This window comes from Diceros bicornis, chromosome 18, assembly GCF_020826845.1.
Source record: "Diceros bicornis minor isolate mBicDic1 chromosome 18, mDicBic1.mat.cur, whole genome shotgun sequence".
Lineage (NCBI taxonomy): Eukaryota > Metazoa > Chordata > Mammalia > Perissodactyla > Rhinocerotidae > Diceros > Diceros bicornis.
This window is the reverse complement of record NC_080757.1, coordinates 38,985,140-39,011,547: the sequence shown is the minus strand read 5'-3', so window position 1 is coordinate 39,011,547 and position 26,408 is coordinate 38,985,140. Positions and strand designations below refer to the sequence as shown.

Here is a 26,408-nt window from a genome sequence, read left to right as displayed (position 1 = left end):
CTGAGAGTGTGACTGCCGCTTTTCCCTCTGTAGGATCTTGCTCCTTGCTCGGCTCATCCCTCATTTCTGCCCTCTGAACTTGAGATGGGACAATGTTCCTCCTTCCCCAGGAGGAGCTAGCCTGGCTGCTCCTGCCTTGTCCCTAGCCACTGCAGTGGGAGTTGTCGGCACTGAGACAATGACTCAGACTTAGTTCATGAAAGACAGCTCTGAAACATCAAGGCTGTGAGCCAGAAAGGACATCCAGAGGTCATGGGATCCAGCCCACTGCCTCCTCCACATCTGTCCCACCTCAGGCTTCTGATGTGAGACCAGATGGGCCCCAGGGCCCACCAACTTTCCTGCCTTTCCTTGGTCACTGGTGACACTGATTCCCCTGGGAATGCTTCCCCGTGTCGAGACTCTCCTTCTGTGTCCACTCCCCGTGGAATAACAGGCTCCAAATGGCCCAGGAACGTGAGGGAAGGAAGCTGTTTCTTCTCTCTGCCTCAGAGAAAGCACTGGGAAACGACAAGCTTCCAGAAGAAAGGAGGGAAAGAAGAAAATAACTTTCCCTGCCTGTCTTTCCCAGGCTAAGTGGCATCCTGCACTATCTCATTCATTCACCTAAGGGTGAGGGAGGCACAATCTCCGTTTTGCTTATGAAGACATCAAGGGTCTGAAAAGTTTAATTACCTACCCAAGGTCACACAGTTAATTTGTGACTATACAGTTATTGGACTTTAAGGAAACTTGAGCCCCGGCTCTTTGGGGAGAAACAGGAGTACCTCTTCCCGGGGGGTCACCAAACACAGAAGTCCCTGTTTACTCCAGCCCAGGATAGATGGAGGGCCTGATGACCCTACCTCAGGTTGCTCCGAGCATCCCTAAGACTGAGTTGCCCAGGGAGGGGACATTGGGCTGAGCTGGGCTGGGCAAGAGGGAGGAGGGCAGTCCTCAAAGGGGATTGGGAGAAGGCTGGTAACGAATGGGCCTTTGGAGAAACTGGTCCGAGGGCTGAGGCCAGGTTCTATTGAAGCTCCTTTCAGGAAAGCTAGCACCCAGAGAGTCTGCAGCTGCAGTGGATGGGTCTGGAGAGGGAGGGAACAAAGCGCCCACAACCACAAACCCTCGTGTCTTCCCTTGTCCTACTTCTGCCACTGGCAAATAAATATATATTCCTAGACACAGTAACCTGAGCAGTGCTCCAATGGTGAGCTCATCCTTGGAAAGACGGAGATGGCATGAATGGCTATGTGCACAGGGTGGGGAGTGGGGGAACGCAGGGTTCAACATCTGTCTTCCAGGGCTGGCCTAAAAGCAGGACCCTCTGGAGTGCCACCCCCACCCCCCATCTCATCACCTACAGCAGATTGAGGAGGAGGGAGACTTAGACCCAGAAGTCTCTCCACCCACACTCAGGGAAGGATTCTCTCAACTCCCAACCTATATCCCTGTGGACAAGCCAAGAGATGAAGCTAGACCTTTTGGTCAGGGCCAGAGGGGGCAGGAGGTGAGGGAGGAGGACTTGGGGAAATGGCAGGTAAGCAACATGCATTAGAAGAGGTACCTTCAGGCCAAGTGGACAGAGGACACCTTGGAGGGTAAGAACCCTCTTCTCCCCACCTCTCCCTACCTGCTGATCTAACTCCATTTGTGGTAGGATCTTTAGGGGGGAGGCATGTCTTGAGGTGGTTTGGGGACTTCAGGTGTGGGGATTGAGGCTCTTTCTCTGCTGAAGTCCAGACACCAAGACTGGAAAGGAATACAGTTGTCCCACTTTCCGTCCACAAAGTAGGGTTTGTCAGGCCTGGTCTTTGACACATGATAAGTTGTCCTTTCTCTCCTTAAGGAAACCCCTACCTCATAGTCCAGGGGTGTGTATATCTGGAGAGAGCCTCTCCAGGGCAGAGAGACATCCAGTTAACGGGGCACAAGTGTCCCCATTCTTCCTCCACTTCGCTTTCAGGAAGTCCTAACTTTGATTTCATTCTCAGCTATCCTTCTGCAGATCCAACCTATTTCTATTTCCCCCGACCCCATCCACACTCAAATACGATCTCCGGAGCGTTCCTTCAACCTTGTCACGCCCCCCACTCCCCCTCTTCCGAGGTTTTTCCGTGTAAAACTGTCCCCTCCACTTCTTTACCCTCCAAGCCCCTCCCCATCTTGTCGAGCCCCCACAGGCTCCGCCCAGCTCGCCCTCCTGGCCACGGCAGCAGCCAATAACTGAGAACCTGATTTGCATAGCGGCGCCGTGGGGGAGCAGCGGAGGCAAGGGGGAGGGACCAGGCGACCTCCTAAATCAAAGTTGGGAGGCGAGAACTGGGCGGAGGGCCCGCGGGTGCCGGGTTGGGCCCGGCGGGGGGAGGGGCAGGGGGATGGGGGGCGGGCGCAGAGGACCGCGGAGCCGGCCGGACACGGACAGCTCCGTCGCTCCCTCCCTCGGCTCATCCCTGCGTCCCCACTTCCCTCCTCCCCTCGCTCTGAGCAGCATCCTCTGCACACCCTCGGTCCTCACTCCCGCGTTCGTCCGGCTCCCGCGGCTCCGTGTAATTGCCTCCTCTCACCGGCCAACCCCGGAACTTTCTCCACCCGGGCCCAGGAGTCGGGGGTGGCTTCGCCAGGGCGGGTTTCAACTAGGGTTCATTGGGGGGCAATCTCTGGAGAAGGGCTTCAAGGTCCCAGAGAGACGCCCACCACCCGCAACCTGCCCCCATCGGGCCTGCCGTCGGGCCTAGGCACCCTCTCGCCCCTTCTACCCCAACCATGACCGAAATGAGCGAGAAGGAGAACGAACCGGATGACGCGGCCACCCACACACCCCCGGGGACCGGCTCTGCCCTCCAGGAAACCAAGGTAACTCGGGAGTCACAAGGCCTGGGCCCCTTGCCCGGTGCGCCCCTGGCCCCCGCGCCCTCTTCCAGACGCGGTCGCCACTGTGGGCTCAGGTGCCCTGGGTCACGGTAGCGGGGCCCCTGTGATCCCTAAGGCTCCGCGTGGCCACTTGGGGGGAGTGGGTTCGCGACGAGGGGCCACAAGGAGCCCCCATCACACAAGCACGACACGCCCTTGCGCGCGTGATGAGCGGACGCGCTACCGTGACCCTCCAGGGAGGTGGGAACTGGTCTTTGTTGGAGGGAATCGGCGCAGCGAAGGCGGAGGGAGTGTGTAGCGGTGTGTAGCGGGTTTGGGACGGTGTACGCGCTGTGTGTGCGTGCGAGGCGCACCCCTCCCGTGTCCGCCAGGTCTCTGTCTGTAGCTCAGTCTGTCCCTCTCCCTTTGCCTGTGTCTCTCTGAAAATGTCTCTACAACCTGTTTGTCTCTGTCTTGGTGTCTCTCTCTGTGCGTCTCTCCCGGGTTCTCTCGGCGTCTCTATGTGTTTATCGGAGTCTCTCTGGACGTCTCTCTCTGACCCGCCGCAGTCCTGCGTTTCCCCGCTCCCAACCGGGCTATGCTCGGGGACGTGAGGCCGCGGCCCAGGGGTACGCAGCTCCGAGTCCGCGCTGGGGGCTGCGGCAGCGCGGCCCATCGCGGGCGGGGACCGGGGGACTGTTGCGGCTCTAGAGCAGAGATAGGCAGCCCCACCCCCCACCCCGGGAGCGGGACGGGGGGGGGGGTTGAAGCAAAAAGAGAAGTCATCATAATTAACGAATGTCATAATTAACCCTAATTATGTATGATTGTTACTCCTGCGGGAGTCACAATGAATAAATTATTCCCCAGTGAAGTCAGGCAGAGCCCAGACTCCTGGCGCTGAAGGGGGTGGGGGGAGAACGCCGCTCACATTCAACGCCTCCCCCCATCTCTAATCTGTCCGCTCCCTCCCCAAGTTCCAGGTTTTCGCTACTGACCCGCAAGAAGTTCTGCGGGAGCAACCTGAGCGGGCTGGGGATGAGGAGAGAAGCGGCTGTGTCAAGGGTGCTCCCTGTCCCCTCCCCAGACTTCAGGCTGAGACCTCATTCCCTGTCCCTTCCACCAGGAGTTTTGTTCTCACTCTGCTCCTGTCCTCCAGATGAGGAGGGGGACAGGGAAAACCAGAAATGGGTGGGGTCTTTGGCTCCCCCTGGTATCACTTGCTCATCTACAGCTCTTTCCATGTCCATCTTCCTCCTCATTCTGTCTTGACCATCCCCCAAGATATGAGGTTAATTCAAGGTCAAGGTCATCAATGGGGAGATAAGTAGGACCAGGGTGGGGTCTGGCTGAGACACTCCAGCTACCTCCCCATCCCTAAACCAGAGGGACCCAGCGGGTCTCCATGTACAGGTCTCCAGATCCGCACTTGACCTTCTCCTGGCCCCTTCAGAGAACGAGCCCCTGGGGTCTCAGACAACAGAGTCAACTCCCCCTCAGAGAGCCAAGTCTCTACTGGGAAAGAGTTGTTGGGATGGGAGGTTATTGCTTGGCAGTCGTGACAGCTTCTTTCAAGCAGAGGGTCCCAAGAGCTGAGCCCCATCCTAATTTCCAATGCCCCTAACCTTCTCAGTTGCTCTCTAGTTGCCCTAGACAGACATACACAATCCCCCTGCTTGCTTCCCAGAGGCTTGGGGGCATCCCAGGCCCTGCTCTGCTTCCCACGCCAAGGCCTGACCTCTCTGCCCCCTCCTTAAGAGCTCTCTGAAAGCAGGCAGGAGCTGGGCAGTGCTGCCTTAGCAATCAGCAGGCTGCAAGCTCAGCTGCGTGGGGAGGGCGCGGTCAGAGCCTGGCAGTTCTGTACCTCTCTCCCCCCAGCCCAAGGGCCCTGCAGTGCCATTACCTCTGGGTCTGAGCCCTGGAGATCCAAGGAGCAGGGGAGGAGGGGGATGCACACCTGACCTGGCCCCTCTGTGCCAGGCCAGTTGGAGCCCTGCCCCTTTGCCGCCCTCCCCCCAGCCTTGTGAAGGACTCAGTAATAACAATACAGGCCGACCTGGGGTCTGGGAGGGTGGTACTCGGGATGGCAGAGGAGGGGAGAGAGAGAATTCAGGGCCCTTGCCAGCCTCCTTTCATGCCCCCACCTCAACCTGTTCCCAAAGAAGTCTCTGTCTCCAGACTGTAGGGGTGAGGGAGAGGGAAGGAAGTGGGTTGGTTGCTGCCCACCCAGCTCAGTTTGAGGCAGGTACAACAGAGGGGGCTGGTGCCCATCAGGCAATGAAGCCAATATTCTAGGCTTATTCATCAGCGTTTGGGGCCCCGTGCGCATTTCTTGCCTGCCCATGTCCAGCCTCCTGCCCACCTTAAGGTTAGGGCTCACGCCTATAACCAAGCTACTCAGCGACCCTGCTAGTGTCGACATCGCCTTCTCTGCGTCCCCATCCCATCCTACCACATAGGGCCTGCCACCACCTGCTTTGGTGCCATCCTTGGGAAGACCCTGCCCTGCCAGCTCTGCCATCTGAGCTTGTGCCAGGTCTGCCACCACCCACCACCTGCTGCCTAGTGCCCTTTCCGGAGCTGGTGGGAAGTGAGGAGATGCTGTGGGGAACTGAGCAAAGAAGGGACTGTCCAGGAGAGATGGGGGGAGGCAGGCAGGCCAGGTCATGCCTCTGGGAGGGGATTCAGAAGAACAGGCCTGGTGGTCCAGGCTCTAAGCCAGACAAGCTCCTGGTGCATTGAAAGTGAATAGGATCCAGCTGGGCCAGCCTGCCAGGGTACATGGCAACTTCTCCTCATGCTAGGAAATGAGTCCTGGGACAGTGAGGGCACCAACAAATGGCTGGTGGGGATATGGGGAAAGATCCTCTCTGGGAACTAGGAATTCCAGGAGTGGGAATACCTGGCTAGGCTGAGCCAAAATGAGGTTTGGGTAGCTAAGCCAGATGTTGGAGGGGGCAGGCTTCAAGCCATTTGGCAGAGGTGCCCCCATCCTGCCCTCCAGCCACAGCCCTTGACATCTGCCAGCCACCCCAGGTGGCATGTTGTTCCTTCCTGCTTCTCTGCTCTCCTGGGATCTGGGGCCCACGCTGAGCCAGGAAGTTGGTGGGCAGAGTCGGGGCTGCCCTGGTGCTGGGGAACATTCTGTTCCAGAGGCCTCTGGTAGCCTGCAGAGGTGGCTCTTGGCACTGAGGCCGGGCGGGACCAGGAAACGGCACAGGCTGGAGAGTAGGGAGGCTTGAAATCTCATTCTGAGGATTACTATGGAAATAATGGCCTTGGGAGGGGGGGAACATGATTGATGTCTTCAAATATTTAAAGGACTGATGTGTAGAAGAGGGAGTAACCCATTCTGGAGCCAAGAGAGGAAAAAGAGCCGATAGGCAAAGATTGCAGGGAGGCAGGTTTCAGCTCTATATAGGGAAGCACTTTCCAGTGACTGCAGCTGCCCAAAGATGGAATGACTGTCCCAAGAGAGGGTGTGCTTCCTTCGCAAGAGGTGACCAATAGAGTCAGACAACCATTCAGAGGGGATGTGGCCAGGGCAGTGCAAGGTGAGAGGGCGGGCAGGGATTGCTCTAGGTGGCCAGGCTTTCAAGTTCCTTCTAACCCTAAACTTCCTGATTGACCTGGTGGACAAGCCCATGGCACAACTGAGGGGCAGAAGCGAAGGCCAAGGCAGGGCCCAGAGCAGCAGGATGCTTCTGGTCACTTGGGCTCAACAGCCAGAGCCACTGGTTTGAGTCCTGGTTCTGCCACTTACCAGCTGAGGACTCCTGATGAGTAAGTGATTTAACCCATGAGCCTCAGTCCCTCCTCTGACAAGTGAGGCAATAATTGTCACCACCTCGGAGGGTAGTGCCAGGATTAATGAGATGCCCCATATAAAGTGCCAACTCAATTCCAGTGCTCTGACAATGACAGCCCCTCATTATATCTATAAGTTTATGGTTTTGCTTTTTGGACCAGAACCTTGTATTGCTTAGAGAACATCTAGTCCTGACTCATTCCTCTTGGATATGGGGAAACAGAGGCTCAGAGGGAGGACGTGAAGTGACTTGCCTTTAGGCAGCAGGCTTAGTTTTGCCCCCTACCCCCAGCGCATCCTCCCAGAGAACTCATGTGCTCTGTGCCCACAGCCCCTGGGCAGAACGGTAGGTGGTTCATCTGCTCCTCTGAGCCTATCAGAGCCCCCAGAGCCACAATCAGCCCACAGAACACATTTGTGTTCTAATTAATTGTGCCTCTGGCCCTCCACCTCTGCCCCAACACCCAGGCATCTGGGGCCTGGGACCTGGGGCCTTGTTTCTCACAGACACACAAAGCAGCCCACAGTGCTACCCAGGAAGCTAGATTTGGAAGGAGCTGGGCAATTCAGCATGCCAGACACCCCAGGGCTCTGGCCTCTCAGCTGGCACACTGGGGCCTGCCTTGTTCCCAATTTCACTTCCATCTCTGTTTCCCACTCTGTCTTTCCGCCTACTGGCCTCCCCAGGGCTGGAGGGGCCAATATTTTCATCCCCTTGGCACAGTTGCCAGGCTGGCAGCCATGGCACACAGGCTTCCCAGTGTGCCAGCTGGGGACCCTGGCCAAGTCTCCCTGCCTGAAGCCAGGCCTCTGGCTCCCTTTTTCTATTGCTGGTGGAAAGGAGTGGGCAGGGGTAAGGGAGATCTCAACAGGAGGGGAGTGGGGCAAGGATCTGGGTAGAGAGGTTTCCAGACTTTACTCTGGGCAGACTCAAGAAGGGTACATTCGGATGAGCAGTGGAAATAACTCTGGCCTCACTGCAAAATCCACCTGCACCCAAGAACTTGGGATCCCTTTAGGATTCCAGCCCTTGCTCATCATTTATTCAACAAACATTGACTGAGCGCCTGTTATGTGTTGAGGCCCTGTGTGGAGATTTGAAGCAACTGTCTCTGCCCTCAAGGGGCTCACAGACTCGAAGGGAGTGAGAAGTAAATGGCAACATAAACTGATTGGAGCTAAAATGGAAGTAGGTACTGGGTATAGCGGGCCCCAGAGGACGGAGTGGTTCCTCTAAGTGGAATTCCTGCAGAGACAGCTCCTGAAGGAGGACGAGGCATTGGAAACCCTGAAGGATAAAGAGGGTATTAATTGGATGAGGCAGAGAAGAGGACAATTACATCAAAAGCTCAGAGGCACACAACACGGACGAGTTCAAGTCGTCATGTCTGGGCTGCAGGCCGAAGGCATGAGTTGGAAGGGCAGGTTTGGCCAAGTTGCAGAGTCTCATGGCTGGGGCAAGGGCCGTGGCTGGGTCCTGAGGAGCTATGAAAGGTTTTTAGTAGAATCAAGGATCACCTCCCCGGCAGCTGTATGGAGAGCATGTGGGGATGTTCGAGGCAGAAGCAAAGGTCTGTGGCCCTGAACCAAACTGAGGGTGCTGGGTCCTGAACAAGGGCAGGGCTGTGGAGGTGATTGTATGGGATGGGCTGGGGAGGTGTTTTGGAGGGAAAATCAGCCCTCCAATGGACCCATCCTGAGGGTCCAGGATGACCACTCCCCCATTCCCAGCCTGTTCAAGAACACAGGTGGAGGGGCCGGCCCAGTGGCATAGCGGTTAAGTGCGTGCGCTCTGCTTTGGCGGCCCAGAGTTCGCAGGTTTGGATCCCCGGCATGCACTGATGCACCGCTTGTCGCCATGCTGTGGCAGCGTCCCATATAAAGTAGAAGAAGATGGGCACGGATGTTAGCCCAGGGCCAGTCTTCCTCAGCAAACAAGAGGAGGACTGGCATTGGATGTTAGCTCAGGGCTAATCTTCCTCACCAAAAAAAAAAAAAAAAAAGAACACAGGTGGAAAACTGGGGACCTGGTGTGTTTTGTTTGGCCCCCAGAGTATTATTTTTTTTAACTCGAGTAAATGGTACAGCTATACAATGAAATCAGTATAGCCATAAAAAAGAATGATGAAACTCTTTATGTATTGGTATAGAATGATTTCCAAGATTTACTGTTAAGTGAAAAATCAAGGCATAGGAAAAATAATATACCATTTCTGCAAAGAAAAAGGGAAATAAAATCTCTTGAATTTGTTTCTATCCAATTTCATATAAAAGTCTAGATTTCTTTTGAAAAATTGGAAAACCTGGCAACAGTGGGCTGGCCATATGGGCTAGCCTCCATTGGCTAGAGGAAACCAGCAGCTGCTCCCTGGATGTCCAGTTTGCCACAGTCCCCACCACTCCTAATTATATGCCTACCCAGCCAGAACTCCTTTACTCATGGAGGTTACCTGCCTGGCTCCATAGACATCTGGAATTGTGACCTACCTTCTGGAACTTGGCAGCCTCTCTCTTAGTACTACATCTCACCTCTGGCCCTCAGCCTTCAGGCTGCCGCTGACCGAGGAGATGTCCTGGAGGGGAGCCAGCCCCCTCTCGGCTTCTACTCACAGGCCCTCTTCCTCTCTCAGCTCCAGCGGTTCAAGCGCTCCTTTTCCCTCAAGACCATCCTGCGAAGTAAGAGTGTGGAGAACTTCCTCCTCCGCTCGGGCTCTGAGCTCAAGTGCCCCACCGAGGTGCTGCTGACGCCCCCAACCCCGCTGCCCCCCCCTTCCCCACCATCGGCACCCACAGACAGGGACCTATCCACCCCAGCCCCCTCCCCCTGCCCAATCCCACGCCCGCTGGTGCCACTCAAACCAGTGAGGCTGCACAGCTTCCAGGAACACGTCTTCAAGCGAGCCAGCCCCTGTGAGCTGTGCCACCAGCTCATTGTGGGTAGGTGCCTGAGACCCTGAGGTGGCAAGGGGAGGGGCCAATGTGGGTGTGGGGGGTGGGCCCAGGGAACTGCCTGACAGTGGGCTCTGGCTATTCAGGGCCCCCAATCCTAACTGTGCCCCTCACCCTGGGTGGACAAATGAGCACCCTTGGCTGGGTGGGTGCCTAGTGTTGCTGTGTTTACTAACAACTCAGGCTTCAGTGCCAGTTCACACCCTGACTGTATGAGGGGTAGGCGCTGGGCTCCAAGGTTGGCATGAGGATGCCCAGCCCCCTGCCCTATCCCCATGCCCTAACCTGCCTCCTCTGCTCCTTGCTCATGAGTGTATCCCCTCTTGACCAACCCCTCTTGCCGAACCCAAATTCTTCCCAGGAAACTCCAAGCAGGGCTTGCGGTGTAAGACATGCAAAGGCAGCGTCCACCTCTGGTGCTCCGAGGAGATCTCCCACCAGCAATGCCCAGGCAAGACGGTGAGTGGGGACCATGTGGAGACGGCTGGCTGAGTGCTCCCAGGACTGGCATGTGGGGGAATGAGTGCCCCTCAAGGCTGGTTCCTGCTGTGGGCTGGTCCTTAGCCTTGGGCAAGGCAAGCTCTCGGTGGGCTGTGACATCCCCGTGCCCTCTCTCTGCCCCCTCTTGCCACAGTCCTCCTCCTTCCGCCGAAACTTCAGCTCCCCGCTCCTGGTGCATGAGCCGCCACCAGCCTGTGTCACAAGCAGACAGTCCCCACCCACGGGTGAGTGTCCCCCGGTTGCCCCTGATCCCACTGTGGTGCCATGAGAAACCCACGCATTCCTCAGATGGGCACCAGAGTCACATGGCACTGCCAGTTCTTGGCACTGACTGCTACCTGGATGCTCTTGTCCCAAATGTCGGGTTCATCCATTCATTAATCCTTCAACAGACACTTTATACTGAACACCTACTAAGTGCCAGGCACGGTGCTAGACACGAGGACACAGCATTGAAGAAGGTGGAGTTCATGGTCTAGGCAGGGAGTTATCCATCTAGAAATGGATAATCACACAAACATCACTTAGTCACCATTTGGATGAATGCCTGAAGCGAGAAGGATAGGAAATAAAGAGAGGATAAAGCAGGCACTGTCCTCATTCAGAGACACGAAGGATGGGGAGTTACTCCCCCAAGGATCTGGGGAAGACTGGTGTGGGCAGAGGGTGGCCTGAGGCAGGAAGGGGCACAGAGTCAAAGAAAGGACGATGTGGCTGGGGCCGAGGGGGTGAGAGCGAGAGGGTGTAACGAGACCACAGGGGCAGAGCCTTGGGGCCCATTTTAGGATTGTTCTTTTGACTTTATTCTAAGGGCACCTTTTGTGTGTTTACAAGAGTATTCTGGCTGCTCTGTGGATTGGAGGGGCTGGTGCGGAAGCAGGGAGACCAGTTGCGAGGCCGGGACAGTTGCCAAGAGAGAGTTTGGTCACTTGGACCAGGCTGGTAGCAGTGGAGATGGAGAGAAGTGGGCAGATTCTAGAAATGTTTGGGAGGTAGGACTAGGTGATGGAGTGAATATGGACAGTGAGGAGAGCAAAGGGTCAAGGCTGCTCCAGGTTTCTGCATGGGCACCATGGGAGGACGTGGAGCTCTCACTGGGAAGAGGAAGACTTCAGAGAGGCAGGTGGGGGAGGTGGGGAGTTCAGCCTAGGTCATGCTGAGCTGGGGAGCCGGGGGGGTGGAGGGAGCCAGGGCCAGAGATGTGGGGCTTCAGGGCAGAGCAAGGCTGGCAGCTGGCTGCCCGGCCTTGAGGATGGCTCCTCGGCAGGGGCCAGCGGGAAGGTAGACCCCGTCTACGAGACCCTGCGCTATGGCACCTCCTTGGCACTGATGAACCGCTCCAGCTTCAGCAGCACCTCTGAGTCCCCCACGCGGAGCCTGGTATGGTGGGCACCAAAGGAGAGCCTTGGGGGCAGGGGTCTCTGAGGGTGAGGGTCCAGGTGCTGAGCCGTCCCCCCCCTCTGTCCCCAGAGTGAGCTGACCGAGGATGGGGAAGGCAGCATCCGCAGCTCAGAAGAGGGCCCTGGTGACAGTGGTGAGTGGGGGTGGGGACCAAAGGGCAGGAATGGAGCACAATGCAAGCAGCTCCCTGCTGCCTCACACCCTGGCCCCACCCTGGCATCTCTAGTGTTCACAGCCCCGGCCGAGAGCGAAGGGTCAGGAGCAGAGGAGAAGAGCCCTGGACAGCAGGTGAGATGATGCTGGCACTGAGTCCCTGCAGGCCAGGTGGGAAGGGGATGTCGCTTCTCCTTGTCCCTGGTCCATAAGTGGGTGAGAGCATGGTGAGTGGAGGTATCACCACCCCATCATTTATCCTCAGTCTACGGGGACAGGCAATGCCAGGGGGAGTAGGCATGGGGGGGAAGTCCCCTCCCACCACTGACCTAATGCCTATTTTGCCCACTCCTGCTCCCTCAAGGGTGGGCAGTTCTAGGGTACAGCAGGCAAAGGAGTATCCCCCTTCTGCATCTCTGGTCCGGTGCCCCCAGGGGTGTGTGAGCACAGCAGGTAGGAGAGTCTGACCTCTCCCTGTCACTGACCCCGGAGCACTGTGTCCCACCTCCTAGCCCCCCACAGTAGGCAAGGTCAGGGCAAGTGGATAGTAGTGGAATGAGGAGGATGTCGCCCTCCCATCACTGACCCAGAGCTTTTCCACAGCCCCCCAAACCCCCCCTGCGGAAAGATGTGGGGCCCATGTACTCTTACGTCGCGCTCTACAAGTTTCTGCCCCAGGAAAACAATGACCTGGCTCTACAGTAAGTCCTCTTTGTGGCCCAGCCCCCCTGGGAAGCTGCCTGGCTCCAACCTCAGGACTCTGTGCTCCCAGAGCTCGGAACATGAGTGTGAGGGGGAACTTCAGGAACCTTCTCCTCGCGTGCTTGAGGCTGCTGAGCCCAGAGAGAAGCCGGAGCCCAGAGTCCAAGAGTGATAGGTGCTGATGTCATGTCTCCTGCCCCCTGCCCGGGCTCTGTGCTGGAGAGAGTCTACCATACCTGTGGTCACACAGTATCATCTGAGGGCATCAAGACTCCTCCCTCAGCTGAGGGGGGCATGCAGGAGGTCTGGGGGCCCAGGACTGCTGTGACGCAGAGAGGGCAGGTCCCTCCTGGCCCACGTGCTACCCCAGCTCTCTCCTCCTAGGCCTGGAGACCGGATCATGCTGGTGGATGACTCTAACGAGGACTGGTGGAAGGTGACTTGACAGGGTGGGGAGCAGAGGGACCCTGGTAGGCACCTCAGCAGACCCCCCTCTCAAGGGGTACTGCCCCACCTTCTCTACAGGCCCCAAAGATCTCCCCTTCTCCAGCCAGTGGCTTGGCCAAGCCTAAGACCAACCCTTGGGCCTTGCTCTCAGTTTGACCCTCCCTGCCTCAACCTTGTCCCTTTGCCCACCTCATGCCCTTCCCAGGCCAGAAGCCATCTGACCGGGGGCTTGAACAAAGAGAGCCCAGGGTCTGGAGGACGATGGCATTGGCTCTGAGTGGGCACTGGGTCTAGAGAAAGCGGTGGGGGTGGGGGTGGCACTGGTGCTCATTGCCGACCTCGTCCCCAGGGCAAGACTGGTGACCGGGTCGGCTTCTTCCCAGCCAATTTTGTGCAGCGGGTGAGGCCAGGCGAGAATGTTTGGCGCTGCTGCCAACCATTCTCCGGGAACAAGGAACAGGGCTACATGAGCCTCAAGGAGAATCAGGTGAGTGCCTGGGCCCTGCCCTGGCTGGAGAGGTGGGCATGGGAGAGAGGCAGCAGGGGCACTGGCTGGGCGAGTGCCCTGGAGGAGGATGCTTGCAGCCTGGCAGCAGGAGGGAAGGCAGATTAGAAGCGGTGCGACTGCAGGACCCTCCTGTCATCCCCTGCTGGGGACCTGGGGCTGGCGGCCAACATAGGCAGGGGGCTAGCGGCAGCTTGGAGGGGAGGAGTCTAGATTAGGAGTCTAGAGGCTTGAGTTCGAATGCTGGCTCTGCCTCTGGCTTGTTGTGTAAACTCGGGCAAGTCCTTTTCCCTCTGTACCTGCTCTGTGAAATGGGAGTGGGGCCGGGCAAGACCAGCTGATCCCAAAGGTCAGCCTCAAAGTGCTGCTAAGTATCTGCTGATGTCCTGGTCTTGCTGCTGTGCCCTGATCTGCTCCTATCACCCCAGCTGAGGGCTCCATCCACATCTAATGCTGGTCCCATCATCCCCTGGGGTGGGCCCCCTGGGAACCATCAGCAGGACTTGGGGCCAGGGCTGCGGGCCGTGCCAGGCCTCAGCTCCATGTCTTTCTCCCTCAGATCTGTGTGGGCATGGGAAGGAGCAAGGATGCTGACGGCTTCATCCGCGTCAGCAGCGGCAAGAAGCGGGGCCTGGTGCCAGCCTATGCCCTGACTGAGATCTGAGAGGAGGCAAGAGGACCCAGATGCCACCCCTGCCCATGCCTGGCCCTCGCGTCTGGCCCCGGAGGGGGAGAAGGCATCTGCCTACATTTTTCCTCCCTCCGCCTCTCTCCTAGGGGCCACTCACCATGGCTTGGGAGCCTTCTGCTGTGAGGAAGGTTTTATTTCTTGGGTGGGGTGCCCTGAGGGGGTTGCTCCTCTGGGACTTGGGGGTGGAGGAGGAGGAGAAAGTGAGGGAGAGTGGGGAAGTTCCAGGTAGGTCCACCCAGTGCCAGGCACCCCCAGTCCCATTGCCATGCTGAGTCCAGCCCTGGGGGGTGTTCCTAGGGAACTTCCCTGCTGCTTCTTCCAGAGAGCCTTTCCGTGCCCACACCACCTTTGCATGCCTGACACCTCCCCTCTGCTTAGGTCTATGTGTGTGACCATGCGGCTGCTTCTTTGGAAGTGCGGCCTTGGGAAGGTCCTTCCTGGGTCCCTCAGCCCTTCTGCCCTGGGCTGGGAGGGGTCTCAGGGCTGCAGGAGGGTCCTGAGTCCACCTCTTGGTCTCACCACCTCTGTCACTCCATCAATTCTCAGGAAAGTTCTGCAGGAATCTCTCCCATTACTTGAAACCTGGGCGGACAGAGGGGGGAAGGGCTGAGGTCTGGGGAGGGTGTGGCAAATCAGACTGTCCCCTCAGGTAGAACAGTCACCCCAGAGCAGCCTCACCTTACCCTTGTCCACTGGAAAAGGACACCCAAGAACAGCGCGAACACAGACACCTGTCTGAGAACAAAAAACTGACTCATGCTTGGTTCAAAACAACCCCCATTTCCCTGTCAGGACTCTAAAAGCCCCCAATGACAGGACCACCAGCCAGGGGAGACTGTGCTTCTCAGTTCCTGTCCAGGCCTCCCAGGCTCCCCCAGGAGCCCACCCTCAGGACTGACCTCACAATGGCCCTTCCTCACCCCTCTCACCAGGCTCTGTGGGGGACAGGGCTGCTGTTTCGGGGATCCATTTTCTGGCTGTACCTGCTCCCTTATCTTGGACACAGAGCCCTGGGAGGAAGAGGGAGTGGGAGACAGACAAAGGTGGAACATCCTGTTTGGCCACCAGGAAAGGAAGGGGGTAGACACCCTGGGGGTGGGGTGGGTGCACATAAAGAGGACCCCCCTCCCTTGCAGGTTGCTTTTCTCTGGTGCCAACCTCCCTCTTCCCCCAAGCTCAGAGCCTCCTCTTGTGCCCTTGATCATGCCAGCCAATGCCACCCCCCATCCTGGGCACAGTCACACCTTCCCATGCAAGGGGAGGGACACATCCTCCTCCCCACTGGCCCCTGCCCCACTTCTCCCCCGGCAGAGGGGGGGCTCAAGCCACACTGCCCTGTTTGCTGCCATGAGGCCCCCCCAGCAATGTCCCAGGGGCGGGCCCAATGCCCACTGTACATGAGGCTGCATGACGGGTCTGCTGGAGCACTGCCCAGCCCCCAGACCCCTAATTAAATGTTTCTTGTCCCAACCTCTCTGCTCTGTGTATCTGCTTGGGGTAGAGGAAGGAAAGGGGCGAGGAGTCTGGTGGGGGCTGAAGGTACTGAGAGGGGACAAGCTTGAGGCGGAAGAATCTGTTGATCTCTGAGAGGAGGGGTGTGGGGCTCACATTGCAGTGGTCCCCAAGCCTCCTCACTCACTTCCATCCAAGCAGCCTGAGACCAGGGGGATTTGGGAGGTGTTGGAGAGAAAGGCTGGGGAGAGCCGAACGGGAGAATGACGTGGAAAGGACCTGAGGAAGGAGGGTGGGAAGAGGTTTGGGGGCCGCACGAGGGGGAGAGGGTGGGACTGCGGTCACTTTCTGGGCCGACACCCATCTGAGTCGCGCAGGGGGCGGGCACCACCTCGGGACCACACACACGTTAGGACCCTTCCGCCCAACCAGCCGTGCTCGGGACTGGGGGGGCTCAGTACCCACCCGAGATCAGCCTCGCCCCCGCAGCCCCCCAAGCCCGAGGCAGAAACGCTGGCGGCGGGGACAGTCGCGGACAGTGGGGCCCTGAGATGACTCAATCACGCCCATCATCAGGAGCCTGGCACGAAGGGGGCCGGCGGCAGCACCCCTCCCGCCGCGGTGCCTGCCGCCCACCTGCCGGCAGAGCAGCCTCTTCCCCTCGCCCGCCCGGCCGCGTCACCGCCACAGCAGCCACGTCCTGAGCTATTTATAGGCAGAAGGGAGCGCGGAGGGAGGGAGAGGCGGGCTGCGGGGGTGCCAGGGTACCGCCGGTGCTGCCTGCATGCAGAGGGGGCGAGGGGGCCAGGCCTGACCCTCCTGATACGCAACCGTCCGGTTCCGGCTTCCAGCCTCCCACCCCGGAAGCAAAGTAGGCCAGGTGGGACCAGACCCTGAGCTTTCTTCGAGCTCCTTCACCCAGGGAAGGCCCTAGAGCTTGGGGGGCAGGGGGGCGGGGAGCAGGAGGAGGATGCCTCTCCCCTTCCTAGGGCCCCGATGGTGGGAGTGAAAAAAGCCATCACAAACCCAGTCCAAAGGTTTAAAGAGAGGGGAACTTGCATAAATAGGCACCTACTGTGCCCCAGGAACCATGCCAGGAACTGAATTGGTTTAATCCTCTCAATGACCCAGTGAGGAAAGTGGTGCTATCCGCTTTTCACAGATGAAGAAACTGAGGCAGAGATGTTAGGTGGCTTACCCAAGGTCATACAGATTATCCAGGCCAACCTTGCCCCTTTTATACATGGGGAAACTGAGGCCCAGAGTGAGCTAATAATCTGCCCACAGTCACCCAGCAAATTAGTGGTCCAGCCAGTCTCAGAAATCATGTCTCTTGGCTCCCAGTTTAGCTCTTTCCCCACCCTACCCTGGGTCCCTAGTGCCTTAAACCAACAAGATGGAAACAGAAACACCCTGAGATGCTGCGTGGGGTCTCCAGGGATCAAGACCCCACCCCGTTGGAGACAGTGAGAGCCTTGCAGCCAAGCTTTCTATAGACTCCACTTGTGTCTGCCACCAGCTGGCCTGGACCTCCGCCTCCTCCCCAGCCCATTTGCCGCACTGCTGAGCACAGCAGCTTTTTCTGGTGGCTGAACCACTGACAGCATGCTCACAGCCTGGGGGCTGGGAACAGCTGGTGCCCCCACTGTAGCCTCTGTCCTCCTCTGTGCCCACTCTGGGGACGGCTGGGCCAGCAACACCACTGGCCTGGGGCAGAGGATGCCCAGGAAGCCACTGGTGGTGCCAACCCACCATTTGGCTCTGTTGTCTGACCCACATGTGCCCTCTATCTGCCCCACCTCCGCCTGAGCTTAACCTGTCATGTACTGTGTGAGGGTAAAAGTCACCCAGGCTTAGGGGACATGCAAAAAGAGGAGGAGTCTGGGAGCCAGTGACAGGAGGCCTAAAAGGGCAGAGAGATGGACGCCGGGGGAGGGAGGGGAAGACACAGCAGAGTGATCCCTCTGTGCAACCCCACCTATCTTGCTAGTGCCACTCTCTTTGGCCCCTTCAGCCTTCTTCACCCTCCATCCTTAACCCCCTCCTCCCAGTGCTTGGGGCAAGCTGGGGGCATGAGGTGTACTTCCAGCCACAGCCCTCCCTGTGCTTTGTCTGAGCCAGCCTAGGCGGTCCCTCTCTCAGCCTCAGAGAGAGCACTGGGAAGGAGGCCAAGGACCCTGTAGCCCTCTCCAGCTCACAGCCTCGCAGCAGTAGCTGAGCTCAGTACCTCCACTGCAGCCCACTGAGTCACACCCTCCCACGTATGGAGAAATCAAAGGCGGGTGCTAGTGGTCATGCAACGCTGGGATTCTGGGGAGTCATTGGTCCCTCCTGGCCTCGGTTTCCTCCTCCAGAAAATGAAGAGTTGGACTTGCTCAGGGATTCTTTACCTGGGGGCCATGAACCTCTTTAAAGGGTATGCAGCATTACATGATGGGACCAGTTGAATGCTCTTGAAAAAATGGACACATCTTTTAATCAGAATTTCATAAGGCTCCAGGACCCGGAGGAGATCCAGCAGTTACTTTAGGGGATCTGCCTGCTAAAGGGGCCTCACAAGCACTGCCCTGGGAAGGAGTTGGAGGCCCATGGTGGAAAGAGGTAACCTCCAGGCCTGGGGTGAGCTTTAGAAAGAAGTGACTAAGCCCAAGGCTTCCCAAGAGATAGGGCCCTACAACCCCATACCCTTTCCCTCCTTACTCCAAAAAAAAAAAAAAAAAAAAAAAAGTGAGGCGGTTTCCTACACCTGCAGTGACCTGTGAGAGAACAGCACCATCTCCTGGTCCAGGGTGGAAACTGGTTTCTGCGCTGCAGGCTCAGGACCCTGGTTGAGGGTGCCATGCTCGGGTTACCTTATTCTCCTTCCTGTCGTCCCTCTACTGCCGAGAGGGGCTGGAGGTGGGTGGCTTTCGATGCCCTTCCTCCTCTGGTCCAGATCTGGGAAGGAGGTGTCCCATGCTCCAAGCTGGGAGCTTGGCCAAGGCCCTTCCCCTTCTAGGCCACAGAATCTCCACTTGGGACGACAAAGGATTGGAGCAGGAGCTAAAGGATAAAGTGCACACAGCCTGCTGCAGTGGCAGCAGGGACCCCCAGTCAGTGTCCTCTTACCCCAGGCTCTGGTGCACACGGGTGCTGGTGGAGCCCCTCTGGGCGTTTCTCCATGAGTCCGGGCTTCCCTGCCTTGGGCTACCCCTCTCCTCGACCCTGTCTAGAACTGGACGAGGACACTAGAGGCCTAGCCAGAGAGGGGTCTGCTGCCCCCAAGACCACTTTAGCCTTGCCTTTCCCAGGCGGGTGCACATGGGAACATCTGCCTAGCACATTCCCTAAAGGCCCCCAATTGGCCTACGCATTGCTCACCCCAAAACAAGAGTTCCTCAGGAGAGGAGTGGAGGGCAGGCAGGTAACCAGGACGGGCACGCCAGTGCTACCCAAGCCCAGCACTAAAGGCAGCGGCCCCTTCTGTCCAAGTTTCCTCCCCAACCGAGACCCCTCACCCTCTTGTATTAAGCTAGCTGACAACCCCTTCCACCTGGATATCTCAAACCGCCATCCACTCAGTACATCCAAAACTCAGCTCTTCTAGGTTCCTTCTCCTGATCACCAAAGGCATCTCCTGCCCAGTCCTCCCAAGCTCAAGGCCTAAGGACCAAGCCACACCTTTTCCTCAGCCCCCACAATCAATGTCTACAAAGTCCTGACTAGTTTACTTCCTAAACATCTTGAATCCATTTTCCCACCCCCAACGCTCAACATTAGTTCAGGTCATGTGAACCCAACTCGTCACTTCACCCGTTTTCTCATCTGCAAAATGGAGAAGGTAATAACCCTACTTTACAATGTCGTGAAGACTACAGAATCAATATGTCAATGCAAAGTGCCCAACAGTACTTGGCTCACAGAACAGATACTTTAGTGACAAATTTATTGGTGGTTGTTACTACTAGTCAAGTGGCAAAATAAAACCTACTTCCCATTTGTAAAAAGGGATAGGAATTCACTAAGCAACTCACACTGGCTATGACAGGGTTTTGTATGTTACGTGCCTTTATTCCAATGTCTGCTGAGAAAAGCCTTTTCCTTTGTGCCCTACATGATGGGTATAAGCCCCCAAAACCTCTGATAGGACAGAAAATAAAAAAGGTTTAGAAATTGGGGTGCTCAAAACAGCTTCAGTTACACCACAATAAAGCTGTTTCAAGACAGCTCAGGGCCGGCCTGGTGGCGCAGCACTTAAGTGCTCACACTCCACTTCGGCAGCCTGGGGTTTGCAGGTTGGGATCCCCGGCGCGCACCCACGCACTGCTTGTCAAGCCATGCTTTGGCAGCGTCCCATATAGAGGAAGATGGGCACAGATGTTAGCCCAGGACCAATCTTCCTCAGCAAAAAAGAGGATTGGCATCTGATGTTAGCTCAGGGCTGATCTTCCTCACAGAAAAAAAAAAAAAAAAGAAAAAAAAAGACACTTCAGTTAGTAATCAGCAGTTGAAGTCCAGGTGTCATAGCTTCTGGACTGGTTGGTAGTAGTTGCGACCCCCGCTGTCTCGGAATTCTAGAGCAGTCTATTCAACCTTGGAAGTCAGTGCAGTTGAGAAGTGTAAACATACTATTTTCTGTCGCTTTTTAAACAAAGTGACAACTTGTCACAACCATTGGTTCCCAACCAACATATGAGACCACTTCTGAGGTACCACTCATGCTCTGCTGTACAAGGGCAGTTTTGAAGCACAGTATTTTAGAGGCTTGGGTATAAGCCCTTCCCTCCCTCTCTTCAAAATAGGCCCCATACTCCACTAAAACAAGGTAAAAAACTTCTCTCCCATGGATAGAGGGGGCATGAGCCTCACCAGAGGCCAGGAGCCAAGGGAGAAATGAAACAGGGACCCAGGAGAGGGCCTGCATCCCAGTCCGCAGAGTGTGGTCAGTTCTGGCCCTTTAAATAGTGAAGACCCATCAAGCAGCCAGAAACTTTGGAAGAAGCAGATAGGTAGGCAGATAAAGGCTCGTTTGATTTTATTGAATGATTGATCTATGGCATTGCCGAGGCCACTATATACAGACAAGAGAGGGGAAGCTTTATTTCTTGGTCTCTTCCTCCTTGGATAGAGTCTTGATGATTTCCTCCTTCTTGGCCTGGAGCCGCTCTTCACGGCGCTTGCGTGCTTCCTTGGTCTTAGACCTGCGGGCCTCAGCCTGGTCACTGAGTAATGGAAGAGAAAAGACGAGTCAGTTTGAGAATAGATGAGCTGCTGGGCAGAGAGAAGCACAGGCCCAGACCTCTCCCTTTGAGCCTAGACAGCTGGAGGAATGAGTTGCTGGGGCCACCAAGAGCTCCTACAACTAACCCAGTTTCTACCCCAACAGTGACGGGAGGTGGTGCGTGGGTGTGTACCAGACAGAGAAGCATATACCTCTAACACAACAGCTGAATTCTGGACAGACTGCATGCAAGTCAAGATTAGGAATTAGCACATTTTACATGTCTCAGAAGAACCCTTAAAATAAAGGTCAAAGAACCTGCCTCCATGACACAGAGGCCAATTCCTGAAAAAACTTACGCCAGAAGCTTCTTGCGAGCCTTGTCTGCCTTCAGCTTGTGGATGTGTTCCATGAGAATCCGCTTGTTTTTGAACACGTTACCCTTCACTTTCAGATACAGGCTGTGATACCTGAAGGGTACGAGGAGCAGAGGTTCTGTTCAGCAATGGGATCAGAGGTTGGGATCAGAGGTTGGCCTGTGATGTGCTCCTCTACAAGGTCCCTAAGCGAGTAGGGCTCCTTTCCTCTCTCCTATTGCTGCAGGGACTACTTTCCCCCAAACCAAGACTTTTTGTGCAGTTTCTAGACCGAAGAACTCGCCTAGCAGATAAATTCAATTCTTAGCCTATCCTGAGGGTGTATGGGGGATAAAAAACAGGAGAGACTGGAAGAACTTTCTTAGAAAGGCCTAAGATACACGGCTCCCTCCCCAAGGCCAATGAGACAGAGCTTGTGTCTGTGCAAAGCACAAGTCATCAAAGCGACAAATGGGTCTTGAGGAGCCCAGAAGGGTGTGCTTACATGTGCCGGTCAATCTTCTTAGATTCACGGTATCTTCTAAGCAGCCTGCGCAGAATTCTCATCCTCCTCATCCAGGTTACCTTCTCAGGCATTCGAGCATTGGCAGTACCCTTTCGCTTACCTGTGGGGAAGATGAGTTAGGCCCACTGAAGTGCATCCAGGACTCAAGTCAGTTACTAGAGCCAGTTGACTGGTCACAATGATAGCCATCAATTTCTAAAACACTTTATAAGTCACTGAGTCATGTGCCAAATGCTTTATCTCATTTTAAGAAACATTATTTCCATTTTACACATGATGATCCCAAGTACTTAATATCTTTCATTTACTCAATTTTTAAGGAAGCACAAACAAGGCAATTATCCCCCATTCAGTCCACACAGAATGTGGAGGTGACAGGGTATGTACCTACGCAGTATGGTAAGCTGGAAAGGGCTTTAAAGGTGGTGTGACCTTCATCTCCCGAAATTATCCTGACCCTAGACAGTGGTTTTAGGATTTACTGAACAACATATTCCCAAGTTGCCAGCAGAATCCTTGGCATACTGTAGGTGCTCAATAAATGGGACCTCTTTCTACTGAGACCTTCTACTCCAACTCTAGTGTCAACTTTCTGATTTATTCAGAGAGAAAACACATCAAATACCTACAGAGTAAGAAAAGGGCTCAAGATGAGACAGAATGGGAAGAAAAAGATCTTGAATATTATCTCAGTCTAGACTTAAACATCTATTATTTCTTAAGTCTTAGAGAAAGGGGAAGAAAACACTTACCTATGCCCATATGCCTGCCCTTCCTGCGGGCCAAGGTATTTTTCCGGCATCGAGCCCGGGAATGGACAGTCACAGGCTTCCGGATGATCAGGCCATCTTTGATCAGCTTCCGGATCTGCTGACCTGGGAAACCATAATGCACGTGGTCAGTCAGCTGGGGCCTAGCCCCAAGAACGCTAGTCACAACCCAGAGTCCAAACAGGACAGGCCAGAGACATTGCTCACATCCCTGGCCCAGTGGCCTCAAAAGTGGTGGATATACTGAAACTTATATTTATTTTTTTGTAAACATTTCTACCCTTTTAGATGTTTTATAGCATACTATAAATATATATATTTGGAGATCTGTGATTAAAATAGTGTACAGATGCAGCCTAGTCCTTCAGATTCTATCTTTCTCACCTATTAGCTACAGGCCTATAACAAGATTAGGATTTTTTTTTTTTTTAGATTTTTTCAAGATTTTATTTTCATAGAGCAGTTTTAGGTTCACAGCAATATTAAGAGGAAGGTACAGAGATTTCCCATATATCTCCTGCCCCAACACATGCAAAACTTCCTTCATTATCAACATGCCCCACTACTGTGGTACATTTGTTACAACTGATGAACCTACACTGACACATCACAAAGATTAGGATTTTTGAGCACATTACAATGCCTCAAACCCAAACAGGTCAAGAACTTCTGTGATACTGAAAAAGATTCTTTGCCTGACCAAACTTTCGTCAATCTCCCAAACCTTCTGCTAGGCCCATCTGTGCACTTTCTTGTAAATTCTAGTTTTAGTAAGAACCCTGCTAAGTCACTTTAAGCAGAACCCCCTACCCTTGATGTCAGATCAGGTTTGTCATCACCCACCATTCCCCTGGTCATGTTTGATCACCCTGGCCTGTCATCAGCAAGAAACCTGATAGGTCAGGTTTCTTTTTAGGAATTTTCCATCTACTGACCCCCACACCATGCTCCTTGGCTATAAACTCCTACTTGCCCTTGCTATATTTGGATTTGAGCCCCACTTCTCACTGTAAAATCCCATTGCAGTGGTCCTTGTACCTATCGTAATGGTCCTGAATAAAGCCTGTCTTACCATCTTTAACACGTCACTGAGTACTTTTTTTCTGTAACAATATCATATGGAAGTAATGTGGGTACATTGATGCTATCTGCAGGACTGACATCTGTTTAACTGCCTTGAATAATTATATGCCAACAGGCCTCTACTCAAGTCTGAGGTCCCAAGTCTTTCAAATTCACCACTTCATTTCCTTGGTCATCTCTATACCCCAGTCCCTGTACTGTCTCTTCATAAATCTTTCACATAGCTATAAAACAGAATATCCACTCTAACAATTAATATAACATCAAGAGGTTCCATTAATTTCCATCCTGTCATTCTGGCAAACGACAGGAAGAGAACATCTGGCACCTCTCAACTTCTGTGACTCCTCCACTGTACAAGACCCCCAGACTATGAGCCTTCCTACGTTGAAGAGTCAACACAATTGTGTCATCTTTCATCTCATGATGAGGAAGGGGTAGGGTAAAGAAGGAACACAGATCCTAAGAACTCACGGGAGTTGGCATTGGCGATTTCATTGGTCTCATTGGGGTCCAACCAGACCTTCTTTTTGCCACAGCGGAGGACGCTGGAGGCAAGTCTCTTCTGAAGCCTGAGCATACTGTGATAAACAAAAAACACCATCAGGCCCTGGAAGTCATTCCTGGGCAAGAATGAGCATCCCCAACAAGACCTGCCCTCCAAAGTCTTCTCAAGTTGCGAAACATAACACATTGGAAAGTGGATGTGAATATGCACTTGATATTAACGGCAAACACGTCTCCCCTCACTAAGACTTTTGCCACCAGCACCACATCCTCACATTGAGAATCTTTCCTATATCAAGATCTTTGTTAAAGCCTTGGGCTGTGCGTTCCTGTAGGGGGCAACTGCCCACCCTGGGACGAAAACAAAATCCCAGCTATGCCTTAACCTCTCTGTGCCTCAGTTTTCTCCTCTGGAAAATGAGGCTAACGCATAAAATCGGGATGAACTGGGGGCTTAGGCCTTTTCTGGTATCCAGCTCTAAAAACAAGTGTTTAACACGAAGAATCCGAGGCCAGTGGGCCTGATTTGCTAGTCTAGTCTACTCATTTGCTACCTAGGCTCATTTTCCTTGTCTTATCACAGTAATAAACTACGTTCGGCTAGCCTCAGAATCTCCTTATGAGCGGTCTCCGGGGTGGAAGGCGTCAAAGTGCTAGGGGTCGCCTCACTCTCGGCAGTGGGAGGCCTGTCCTACGTCACACGGAAGCAGAGATCGCTTCGGATCCAGGTGAGCCCAGCAAGTAAAGGGGCCACCGCCTAGGCCCGGCCGCTGCCTCTCCTCTGCCCGCGAGGATCGCCCCCGGCCCGCGCGGGGCCCGCCTTCCCCCCGCCCGGAGTTCTCGGGACGCTCCCCACCCCCACCCTCTCGAGGCCGGGGCCTGGTGTGCTCCGGCCTACCCCAAGCTCCGACACCGGTCGCGTTAGCGCTGCCACCACCTCATCTCTCCCACCCGGAGACGCGGCACCGAGCCCGGCTGTCCTCCGGCAGCCCGGATCAAACAAGATCGGAGACCCGCATGCCCTCACCTCATGGCTGCCGCCGCAGCTCCAAAAGGAAAGAACTCCGTCTCGCCAAGCTCCTCCCATTATCTGTGAGGGGGAGAGCCCATCCCCCACTCCGCTTTCGCCCGTATTCCCCTTTGGTCCTTTCATCTTCCACCACCCCAAACTTACTTATATCCTCTGTAAAGACCCGGGATAATAGAAGCCTAATATCGAGAATAGGCTTTAAACTTAAAAACATAGAAAATATACCCCTTCGGTAAGACAAAGTGGTATAGTCCAACTTCCTACTAGGCACGCGTAGTAAGGGTACCCGATCACGTGGGTGGTGGCAGCCGGAAGTCAGGGTGGATTGCGCAGGCGAGATGAGGAGGTCTTGCTAGAGTGGCCTACTTCAAGCTGGCGTCCTGGATGCTTAGAAGGAAAGTTTTATTAGCGGGAAAAAAATGAGTGAATGAAGCAAGAGAGTATAATGAGGGCAGGTATCAGACAAAAGCAACCTTTTATTCACTCTCCCAGTAGATTGGGAGTCTCTGGAGTGCAGAACAGATCACTGAAGACATGTTTTTTGCACCACTATGATGCTTAATTAGTGCCTCAGTTTCCTCCTCTGTAAAGTGTACCTAATCCTAATTCCGTCGTCCAGTTGTGAAAATCACGTGAGTTAATGTATGCAACTTGCTAAGGAATGCATTAGGACAAGCTCCTCGATGGCGGGAACCAGTCTTTTTGGCTCACAGGGAGCTTTGCCCATAGTAAGCACTTGAAAAATAGTGTATTGGTTGAGTGAATGAATAGTTGTGAAAGTTAAAAGAAGAAATAAATAAATTCGAATAATGGGACCACTCATCATTCTTTCTTCCTGCTCTGGAGCACGCAATGCAAAAACCCAAGGAGAATATTCTGGGGTCCAAGAAACCCAGATCTGAGTTCTGGCTTCAACTCCTTGCTTGGCTCCAGCAGATCATCCCATGTCTATCATGTGAACTTTCCTGGCTGTTAAATAGAGCTGAGAAGGTCAAAAAGAGAGGAAGGGAAGCAAAATTTATGCCACTTCAGCACAACAACACAATTAGGGTCATTCTCATTTTATAGGTGAGTGAGGTAGCAGAAATTGAAAATCCAAATCTTTCTGACCGCAAAACCCATGCCTTCTCTGTCATGCCAGGTTCTCTTGTGTCCAAGGGGCAGATGGGAACCCCGCTCAGGGTTGGATCTGTTCAGGGAACAATGCTAATGTGCTTCATCCTCACTCTCCCTCAAAGTGATATGATCAGTTAGGCTGGCCATCTACTTGTTGCAGAACCCAGGGTGAGGAGGAGGAGTCAGTGTATTCCACAGTCTCTCTTCCAGCTGAACACACCAGGCTGGCCTTATTTTAGGGTCACTGAACCTGGTCAACTTCTCCATTCTACTTCTCTCTGTGAAGCAGGGAAAGAGGTAGAGCCGGGAGGTAAGAGGTCCTGTCTTGACTGACCCCTGCACAGCACCTTACAGCATCTCCAAACACCCCAGCAAT

The 26,408-nt window shown here is 54.7% G+C and overlaps 2 protein-coding genes across 2 annotated transcripts; one reads left to right on the top strand and one right to left on the bottom strand.

The window, feature by feature from the left end:
* The first annotated feature begins 2,357 nt into the window (after positions 1–2,357).
* On the top strand, positions 2,358–15,462 carry STAC2 (SH3 and cysteine rich domain 2). The gene is made up of 12 exons (XM_058560843.1): positions 2,358–2,531; positions 2,721–2,838; positions 9,274–9,580; positions 9,954–10,051; positions 10,227–10,317; positions 11,361–11,473; positions 11,564–11,627; positions 11,721–11,782; positions 12,251–12,348; positions 12,734–12,785; positions 13,146–13,283; positions 13,861–15,462. Exons 2-12 carry the CDS (start codon positions 2,749–2,751, stop codon positions 13,963–13,965), a joined length of 1,218 nt encoding a protein of 405 aa, XP_058416826.1. The 5' UTR covers positions 2,358–2,531; positions 2,721–2,748; the 3' UTR covers positions 13,966–15,462.
* A 4,971-nt stretch (positions 15,463–20,433) lies between these two features.
* On the bottom strand, positions 20,434–24,885 carry RPL19 (ribosomal protein L19). The gene is made up of 6 exons (XM_058560842.1): positions 24,785–24,885; positions 23,854–23,960; positions 22,279–22,401; positions 21,506–21,626; positions 21,004–21,114; positions 20,434–20,645 (listed from the first exon to the last, which is right to left on the bottom strand). The coding sequence occupies exons 2-6, from the start codon at positions 23,957–23,959 to the stop codon at positions 20,522–20,524; spliced, it is 585 nt and encodes a 194-aa protein (XP_058416825.1). The 5' UTR covers position 23,960; positions 24,785–24,885; the 3' UTR covers positions 20,434–20,521.
* Positions 24,886–26,408: the final 1,523 nt, after the last annotated feature.